At 35.0% G+C, this 9,841-nt stretch overlaps 2 protein-coding genes across 6 annotated transcripts in view; one reads left to right on the top strand and one right to left on the bottom strand.

The window, feature by feature from the left end:
• Positions 1 to 3,278, top strand: part of LOC107738933 (glutamine--tRNA ligase-like) — an 18,506-nt gene extending 15,228 nt beyond the window's left edge. Inside the window, exons 17-23 of the mRNA XM_016550859.1 lie at positions 478 to 624; positions 1,237 to 1,338; positions 1,455 to 1,547; positions 2,253 to 2,380; positions 2,481 to 2,547; positions 2,786 to 2,911; positions 3,016 to 3,278. Coding sequence (XP_016406345.1) covers positions 478 to 624; positions 1,237 to 1,338; positions 1,455 to 1,547; positions 2,253 to 2,380; positions 2,481 to 2,547; positions 2,786 to 2,911; positions 3,016 to 3,066 — 714 coding nt within the window. The 3' untranslated portion in view covers positions 3,067 to 3,278. The remainder of the gene's footprint in view (positions 1 to 477; positions 625 to 1,236; positions 1,339 to 1,454; positions 1,548 to 2,252; positions 2,381 to 2,480; positions 2,548 to 2,785; positions 2,912 to 3,015) is intronic.
• A 1,020-nt stretch (positions 3,279 to 4,298) lies between these two features.
• The window catches only part of LOC107738925 (uncharacterized), an 8,124-nt gene continuing 2,581 nt past the window's right edge, over positions 4,299 to 9,841 (bottom strand). Inside the window, exons 2-9 of one of the 5 annotated variants that reach the window (XM_016550853.1) lie at positions 8,309 to 8,422; positions 7,858 to 7,976; positions 7,435 to 7,704; positions 6,837 to 6,880; positions 5,689 to 5,760; positions 5,507 to 5,572; positions 5,251 to 5,286; positions 4,299 to 5,152 (exon numbers count right to left, since the gene is read on the bottom strand). In XM_016550853.1, coding sequence (XP_016406339.1) covers positions 4,770 to 5,152; positions 5,251 to 5,286; positions 5,507 to 5,572; positions 5,689 to 5,760; positions 6,837 to 6,880; positions 7,435 to 7,704; positions 7,858 to 7,976; positions 8,309 to 8,422 — 1,104 coding nt within the window. In that variant the 3' untranslated portion in view covers positions 4,299 to 4,769. Of the gene's footprint in view, positions 5,153 to 5,250; positions 5,287 to 5,506; positions 5,573 to 5,688; positions 5,761 to 6,836; positions 6,881 to 7,434; positions 7,705 to 7,857; positions 7,977 to 8,308; positions 8,522 to 9,841 lie in introns of all 5 variants that reach the window. The other 4 variants (XM_016550848.1, XM_016550850.1, XM_016550851.1 and 1 more) reach the window with 4 other exon arrangements.

Raw genomic sequence — 9,841 nt, 5'->3', positions numbered from 1 at the left:
CATTCCTTTAAAAAAAAAAAAAAATTATATATATATATATATATATACTGTATATAATTTTGAAATTGCTATTTGCAAGTAAAATGTGACTTTAAAAAATCTTATCCCACAATCATGAACAGCTGGAAAAGTATGGGCCATTCAGCTCTTTATTTATTTTAAATTATTAAATTATTTTTATTTTGACTATAGAACTATTGTAATATATTGCAACTCCTAATTTCTGTAAATGTTAAAAAAAACTGCTGACAAAGTACAACAGAAATAAGCAGAAATATCGTAACCTATATGGAGCACCTGTGAATATGCCTGAGTTGCTTTAGTGGGGGACCTTGGAGTAAAAGTTGAGAACCACTGATCTAATAGCTGGAGTTGTCAAATTTTGCAAGGTCCATGGAATGAAATCTTTAATAGCCATTAAAAGACTTGTTTATTAGAAACTGTTACCCTTTGTCAGCATCTGTTGTTCTGCTTTAGGTGGGTGTGACTGTTGCTCAGACCACCATGGAGCCGCACCTGTTGGAGGCGTGTGTTAGGGAGGTGCTTAATGACACCGCTCCACGTGCCATGGCTGTACTCGAGCCTCTCAAAGTCACCATCACCAACCTGCCAACCAATGCACAGGTGAACACATGCAGAAGTTCATTACATGTAATACTATACAGCTAGCCAGTCATTATTGCAAAAATAAAACCCCAACAGTTCAGCAACCTGCAGTTTTGCTGTAATGACTGACTGGAGTTCTGCTTATTAAGTGGCTACTTATCAAATAAATAAACAGGTGAAAATTAAATATTCATGTACTTAATATTTTAACGAGTTTAGTGAGTAAATGTAATTGAATTTAATGAGCTTAAATCTAACTAGTTTAGCTAAAAGCTTATGTTAAAAAATAGTCTGTTACAACATGGAAAACAATCTCCTTTGCAAAAAGACAAACACTGCAACAATGTTACAGTATTTGTTTATATATAATAATTTGTTGCTTTTTTCTATGAATTAGTTAGTATTTAGTATTATCATTTCGGGTTTCCTTCATCCAGCTCTTTCTTGCTTTTTATAGATTTATGCTCACTATTAAAAATAATACTGTACCTCAGGTCATTTACTGTAGGTAAAACAAAGACTGTAGGTAGCAATGACATGTTGCTATGGACAACAGTAAAATATAATTTAGGATATGTAGATGGATGCATAAACATACTTTCATAACTGCTTTGTTTCTCCTCTATTCAGAAGGAGGTTCGAGTCCCAGACTTCCCAGCCAATGAAGCCAAGGGCAGTCACGTGGTTCCCTTCTCAAATACCATCTTTATTGAGCAGAGTGACTTCAGAGAGGTTTTTTCTTTTTAAGATTGCTTTCCCCTTTTTTTAAATTTTTTTTATACATGGATTAGCGTCCCATATAAGCAGAATTGACCCTATTTTTGCTGTTTTATGTGTATTTGCTGCAGGTAATGGAGAAGGGCTATAAGCGCCTGACTCCAGATCAGCCAGTAGGCTTGAGACATGCGGGATACGTCATCTCTGTGCAGCGTGTCATCAAGGTGAAAGACCACTCACTTTCCTGTAGTTCACATGATCTACTGGGTTCAGTTGATTAGACATTTAACATGCCTTTAAAAAAAATGTTTTTACCAGTTAAGAGCTTAATTACTGTAATTCCTATACCGTGTGAATGCAAAATTAGTATGTTGTGGGTTTAAAGTCTGCTTATGAAGGCAAATAACAAACATTGACTGATACAGACAAGTCAATGCAATAGCCATTTGTTTAATTTGTTATTGCCCTTTCATTTCACAAGTTGATGCACCATTCAAAACATAATTGAGGCTAGAGTGCACCTTCCTAATTATGAGTGAGAAGTGACAGTTTACATTTCAAGGTGAAACTTAGCAAGTGTATATATTATGAAATTTGATTAATCTCTCATTTAATTGTGTAATTCCTGATTAACTCTGTATTTGAACAAATCAGGTGAGTTAATGATTCAGTGACTAACTTATAATGCATTCACTTGTCACCACCAACTGGTATAATGATAAAAGGGTCACTGAAAAATTCCCACCACTAAATCACAGACTGAAAGCAAACTGAAGAGTGCAAATACAGGCAGGTGGAGTGAAACGAACAGTGATTGTACTTCAGCACTCTTTTTTTTTTTCAGACAAAATTAAGGATCAACTCAGAACTAACTGTTGAATAATGCATTATAAATTACAATATTATTTAATATCTTCCTTTTCTGTCAGGATGGCTGTGGTAATGTGTGTGAGCTAGAGGTGTCATGTGCCAGCTCAGACTCTGTAGAAAAACCCAAAGCGTTCATTCAGTGGGTGAGCGATCCACTGCAGTGTGAGGTGCGCCTGTATGAAAGACTGTAAGTCTCCATGTGTGCTGACAAACCCCAGAATCTACTTTGAATGTTTTATGATGTCACATAATGTCACATCCTCACTCTCTCTCGTTTCTATCTGTAGGTTTCTCCATAAAAACCCAGAGGACCCAGCTGAAGTTCCTGCTGGATTCCTGAGTGACATTAACCCTGTAAGGGAAGAAATTATATAAAATGTTTGATCTAAGAATTTGAAAAACTTCTAACCCCAAGTATATGAGCAGTAGTAGTAGTGAATACCTAACCACCACAAACTAATGAATTTATGCCATTTTAAACTAAAGCAAGCAACTGCAGAAACTAAATCTAATAATATACACTTTCCTCTTTTCAGTTGTAACTTTTTAAAAGATTTGATCTAATCAGTTTTTCCTATTTTGTCATTCTTAGTATTCCATAACAATGATCGAAAGTGCCTTAGTAGACCGTTCTGTGGGCAAGGCCAAAGTGTTTGACAAGTTTCAGTTTGAGAGAGTGGGTTATTTTTCTGTTGACCCTGATAGCACATCTGAAAAGGTACTTCCAGAAACACTCAATTACATTAAAATATATTCAATAGATGTACAAAACATACAGTGGAGGAAAGCAATGCTTCATCTTTGTCACTGTTTTCTCCCCAGTTGGTGTTCAACAGAACCGTTACGCTCAAGGAGGACCCAGGAAAGATATGACTGGACTGCAAGACAGAAGCTATACTTTCAGCTGCACAGCCTTAATGCATCACAACGCAGCTTTCAGTAAAATCAAATAAACCGGGGAATTCAACGTATTCTATCAATATTGTGTAAAGCCTTTTTTTAACTGTACAAGTGCTGGGCTGTTTTGTATAACCTTTTCAATCTGCTGGGGTTCGGCATCTGTGAAATAAACTAATTAAAGATTTTGACTTGATGGCTTGTTGGAATAGTTGCTAACATGTGAAATGGATTTCCATTTGAAATAACCTTCACATTATAAACTACATGGCTTTCTTGGATAATCCACCTTTCCTGTGAACAACAAAAAAAATCATTTTAAATTACTATGAGAAACTATTCTTAGACAGGATACCAGGTTAGGGTTAATGCATTCTAATTCATAAAATGTAAAAAAAAAAAAAAGTTCCCTTGATGGTGTCCTGCTTTTAACGAATTTTCAAAATATTATTTTGTGATAACTACATTTAAAGATGCATGGCAACAGTGCAAAATAAATGTATTTATTGGTAAATGTACTTTACAAAGGCCAGTATCTATAACTATATTTCGAACAGAATTTTAATGCGTCTTCCAATGAAAGTAGCACACGCTATTTGTACATTGCTTACAAAGCACAACTACACTATTTATTTAAACCATCTTATTCATGGTACTGAAAAGCCATGAATTTGCACGATATTTTGTCACATTTTGCCAAAATTTAAACCTCATTAAAATGGCCACCACACAGAGCCCTGATGCAGTATTGGATATAAATAAACTTGGTTGACAAGACATATATGACAATCCGAGCAGCTGAGTCCTTAGCCATCTTCAAGAACGACTAAAAACACATCTCTTCCATCTTCATTTGAACCTCTAACTGTATCACTTTCTATTCTATTTTAATTCTACTTAATCTTTTTTATTTAAAAAAAAATCTATTTTTTTCTATTCTTCTTGTTTTTCTTTGTGTGTGTATGTGTATATATATATATATATATTAAAAAAAACCTTGCTACATGTACTGCGTTAGGCTAACCGAGACTTCTCATTTGCACTTACATATTGTTGCTCTTTTGCTTCTATTGTCCTCATTTGTAAGTCGCTTTGGATAAAAGCGTCTGCTAAATGACTAAATGTAATGTAAATATGACATAAAAGCAGTAATGCTCATTCACATTACATGGGTTTGGACAATGAAGACATCAGAAACACATTTTCTGTTTGTATAGGGTTGTTAAAAGGTAACAGTTACAGGTGTCTGGACACCTTGAAATATATGGTGGCCAGCATAGGTGCAATTATTATATAAAGTCATAATATTACAATACAAACTGAAACAGAACATTCAATGAATAGGGAAAAAATGAAGGGCGTAACTTGATTTTTATTCAGTCAATTGACTTGCATGGTGAAAAGTGGGTGTTTCATACCTGAATGGAGCCAGTTTATTACATTATGATCAAAATTACAAACAATGTTTTCTCTTTTAGAATAATGTGCATTGTTGAATTGTGCACATCAATACCAGAAATATAAAATAAATGGCGTAAACACTGATTTCTTGTAATGCTCAGGTTTCACGATGTTCATGCCAAGCTTCTCAAGGCTTATTGATTTAATAGCTTCTATATAGTGTTTGGATCTCTTAACCCACCACATGCTGGTGGCGGTGGTGTGTTGGGGACAGGAGGTTAGTCTGTCTTCTCAAGGGTGTTACTGTCTTGCAAACAGAATGTGAGAGTTTGGGGAGTGTTATTGGATCTGCTGTTGCAGTATGGGTGCTCTCTTCTTGAGTTCTTTGGAGGTCTGCCAACAGCTCTTCGTCCAGCCAAAGCCCCTCTTCTCCGTGGACCCGTAGCTGGTAGTACATTGATCTGATTGATTATCGGAGAGGCCTTACCAAAGGAAAAGAGTGATGCCTGAAGAGCACTGTCAGTCTTTATTTGAAAGAAACTGGACACAAAAGCTCTTATAGGCGGTGTAAAACTTGCATCCTCGTTCAGCTTCTTTTTCAGCATCCCAAAAATCTCCTCAAGCTGCCCATCTAAAGACCCAACGACCTCTTCAGCTGCACCTAAACAGATAGATACAATGCTAATGACTGTGTTGACTGTTAACAGTTTTAGTCTGATTAATGTGAGATTATTCATGTAAGATGCTTAAATGACGTACTTGGGCCTGGCTCATTGTCTTCTGTGAAATGCTCTGCTTAAAAACAGAAAGACTGTGTACATACTGTAATAGCCCATGTAATAATCACTTAACAAAATGTCTGCTTCCATATTAAATCTGTATCTCAGAAAACACTGAGACACAGCTCACATACAGAGTCACAAGACCACAATAAGCACATTTTGACTGGTCTGTTTCATATCTATACTATATGTGAACTGTGTCTCACAAAGTGACCAAAGATGAGTTGCTTCACCTGTGGTGATGATTGGCACAGCATCAACAGACACTCCATCTTCAATGCATGTGGTGTGTCCTTCTGCTTGTTTTAGAGAAAGAACAATGTGAAATCTCTTCTATAATATCTCTTCATAGACAACTATTATTTAAGTAGTCTTGTTTTATTTCAGCAGGTGCATGAAATATGTTCCTATTCACCTGTCTCTGCTGTTGTCTCCCATGATTGTTCCAACTCTAAGGGTTTAAAAAGCTCATCTGAAATGTCCTTCCCTGAACAGACACCCATATATTGCACAAGAAAAAAAAAACTGGAATTAAACAACAGTTTTCGGCATGTGGATGCAATTTAATTTAAATTAAAAAAGGCATAAATGTTGAATATATCTGTAACACTTTTTCAATTTAAAGTAAACATCCTGTATATGCACACTATTTTTTGTGTAACTGAGTTACAATTAAGCAAAAAGGTGGGCTGGGTGGTATATTTACTTTGTAAGATATATCGACATCTTTTCATAAACACAAGACAACTGTTTATAAGAATATAGAGTGGTGTGATGTTGCAAGCACATTTGAAAAATAGCGAGTACGCAGAGTGAGCTGTTGCAGGGAACGTGCAATATCCAAATGGTCCTAAATATGAGACATGCTTTATTTTAAGCGCTTCAATAATGCTTCATGAGCATATAGTTTAAAGTGCCTTACCCTTACATTTCATTCACATTTTATTCATAACTTAGATATTCTCATCTGTAAATGTTAGAATGTCATGTGAGTATTTCCATTTTGCTTAAAGGATGCAAAGAGGATAAGTGGCTTGGAGAATGGATGGATAAAGGCTTGTCCTGACAGCGAGCTAGTCTCCGCTAAACTTCACAGACCTGGCTAAAGGAGCATGTGCATGCACATCAAACAGTCTGAGCGCAACTATGAGGGCACAGGGCAGTATTTCTGACTAAAATAAAATATACATTATGCTAAAACATTTGTTGTTAGACGTGTTTTAGACATTTGTTGTTCCACATTTATAGAATATTTTTTATAAGAGCAGTAAGATCTCATCAAGTCCTGTATAAGAACAGTTACCTCTGAGTCTTCTACCTCTGCTCCTGTAACAGTAATATTTACATTTTAACCCTTCATGTAGGCTATAACCTAGCCTACACAGATACATTCAGTATATTTATTTTTATAGCCTTCCATTTGCACATTGTCTGACCTATCTATCTATTTACAGGTATCTATCTATCTATCTATCTATCTGTCTGTTTGTCTATCTATCTATCTATCTATCTATGTATTTATATATATACACACATACTCCAGGTTTGCCAGAATTGTCTCACCTGCAGGTTCAGCACATGCTTTCTGAAAAAGCTTGTGGTATAATCTGTAGTGAAATATAATAAAAAAATATGATTCAATATTCAATAGTAACAAAATGCACATTTACATAAGATAGAATTGATGTGAAGCCATTTTTCACAGACCTACTGATTTAGGTGGTGTTAAAATGAAAATAAAAAAAACAACAACAACAACAATGTGTATATATAATATATAGAAAACCTTTGTCCATAAAATCAAATTCAAACTCAGCATCATGTGACCAAAATGTACAAATCCATAATGGCATCACAGGGAGGATTATGACTATGATTATGTGTCAAATCAGTAAGTCTTTTAAAAATTTCACATATATTGTCTTCTTAAGGTTAATTCAGTTTATCAAATGATAAAATCCTTTAGAAACATCACAATATTTAGGATTAAATATATCAAATTATTTTTTACGTGATCGTTCACCTCTTGACATTTTTTAAAATCATTAAACCAAATTATGTGTAAAACTTTTTCCAATAATGTGTGAAATAAACATGAATGCAATTATTACAAAGATTTTTTACGAGTTTGAAACACGTGTTTTGAACTAGTTTGACTGACCTGTAGCAGAACTGAAGGTCTGGGCAGATGGATCGATCCGCAGTAGCGTAAATGTAGTTATCGCCTTCCTCTTCCTGCAGGCTGTATTTAATATTCTTGAGTGCAGATGAAGGAGAGTGACCGCTTTTGTAGAGCTGTTGTAGCTTTTCAATGGTGTCATTCGACACATCTCTCCACCTCATGGCCTCAGCTGTGTTCAGTCTATGATTATGTTCATTCCTCAAGTTCACATGAAGGAAATAGCCCTCTTCAAGGTGTGGGTCTCCTGATCTGTAGAAGGATAGATGAAGTATTATGTTTTAATGCATAGATTGCATGACCTTCTGTGAATTCAATTTATTGTGACCAAACATTTGGGTGTTCAAGATTAATTGAATTGTATTGTATTTATAGTACACTACGTTGGTCTCGTTTTGGTCTCACCTGGACTTTCTTTCATACATAAATCTCTTGAGAATCAGAAACATGGTGGCAGGGCAGTTGGTATTTTTGGTCATCTTGGATGATGAACTGTATGTTTTGTGCTGGCATCTCAGATCCACCTGAATATACACAAGCTCTCAAAATTTCAATACTGAACATTAATTCCCTTTTTTTCCAAAACATCTTTGCTATTAATCATGCAACCATTATTACATTTTCGTTAATCATCACTAAATTTCTCTTTATTACAATAACTATGGCCAAAGCTTTACATTAACCAAGAGTCTGCTTAGCCAAGGTGGCTTGATGATTCAACAAAGTAATTTTAGAGAATGTTATTACACTGATGAATTGTGCGCAATAAGAACAGGCATGTCTATTATGAAAGGTATACAGGCTCAATTTTGATATTATGTTGCCTTTAAAGTGTACATAAACAGACTGGTCTTACTCTGTATTTGTTGTAGCGTCCAGAGTCAGGGTATGTCCTGGATTTCCTCCATGTTAAAGCTGAGGACTTCTGGAAGTCCTCCAACCACTTCTGGACCTGCTCTTCAGTAGTCATCTGCAATTTAAGAGCCGCTCTGAAGTTTTCAATATCCCCCGACATTTCCAGCAGTTCATGATGACAAAGTAGATGACTGTAGCCGGGTGGCAAGATTTTCTGCCATGAAAAATGTCAGTTAATAAAACACACACTCAATCTCACAAGAACATGTCCAAGTCACATTTCACCCCAAATTCTAAAGATTTTATTGCTCTGTCACTTTCAATTTTATTTGCATTGTGACTGACATATTCATGCCAATTAAGCACATTTCATCCTTAAACAATTTACTGTAATGCATCAAGATGCTTTTTTTTGAAGGTTTTGTAATTCTCATTGTTCTTAAGATGATTTGCATTAAATTTTCATGACTGTAATAATGTGTTTTTAAAATAATGCAGTACAATGAATTTGTGTTTAAATCAGCATAACTCAATGCAGTATAGCAAATGCTAAAATTATGTATTATACACTGCCTGGCCAAAAACAAACAAACAAACAAAACAAAACAAAAAAAAGTTGCCATTTGGATTTAAATAAGTAAATACTGAAGAGTCTAGGATTGCATCATTATTGCAGTGATTAATATGTTTCTGGCATATTCTGGTTATATGTTTTGCAACCATTCTTTTAACCCTAACTGATGCAGTGTGAAGCTTCTCATTTCTTAAACCACCATGTTGGAATATGTACCCATATCCATATTCCAGAATGACAATGTCAAGATTCACTGGACACAAATTGTGAAACAGTGATTTAGTGAGCATGAGGAATCATTTTCATGTATGAATTGGCCACACCGGAGACCTGAGCTTAACCCTATTTAAAGTCTTTGGGATGTGCTGGAGTCGACTTTAGTGGCTTTACTTTCCCATTGTCAATACAAGATCTTGGCCATAAATTAATGCAACTCTTGATAGATATAATCACTGTGATGTAATATTGCATAACATTGTCGAAACAATGCCACAACAAAATACCACAATGTTATCAAAGCTAAAGGCAGTCCAATGAAATATTAGAGAGTGTGTTTTTTGGACAGGCAGTGTAAAGTCTACTCCAGCACATCCCAAAGACTTTCAATGGGGTTGAGGTCAGGACTCTATGGTGGCCAATCTTTCACAATTTGAGCCTGATGAATCTTAACATTGTCATCCTGGAATATGGATATGGGTACGTCTTCTGACATTGTTGTTTGAAAAATAAAAATCTACAAACTGCATCAGTTAGGGTTAAAGAATTGTGACCAGAAACATTTTACAATAATGATTCAATCATAAAATCTATTTGTACCTAAAAGTATTTTAAATTAAGAACAGAAATATTCTTAATTCTCATGAAAATAATTTCACATTGAAAACAATGGCAAATAATATATATATATATATATATATATACATATATATATATATATGTGTGTGTGTGTGTGTGTGTATA

The sequence above is a fragment of the Sinocyclocheilus rhinocerous genome, unplaced genomic scaffold, assembly GCF_001515625.1.
Source record: "Sinocyclocheilus rhinocerous isolate Xijiao unplaced genomic scaffold, SAMN03320098_v1.1 scaffold2570, whole genome shotgun sequence".
NCBI lineage: Eukaryota > Metazoa > Chordata > Actinopteri > Cypriniformes > Cyprinidae > Sinocyclocheilus > Sinocyclocheilus rhinocerous.
Note: the sequence above shows the minus strand (reverse complement) of the source record. Positions and strands in the feature narration are given on the sequence as shown.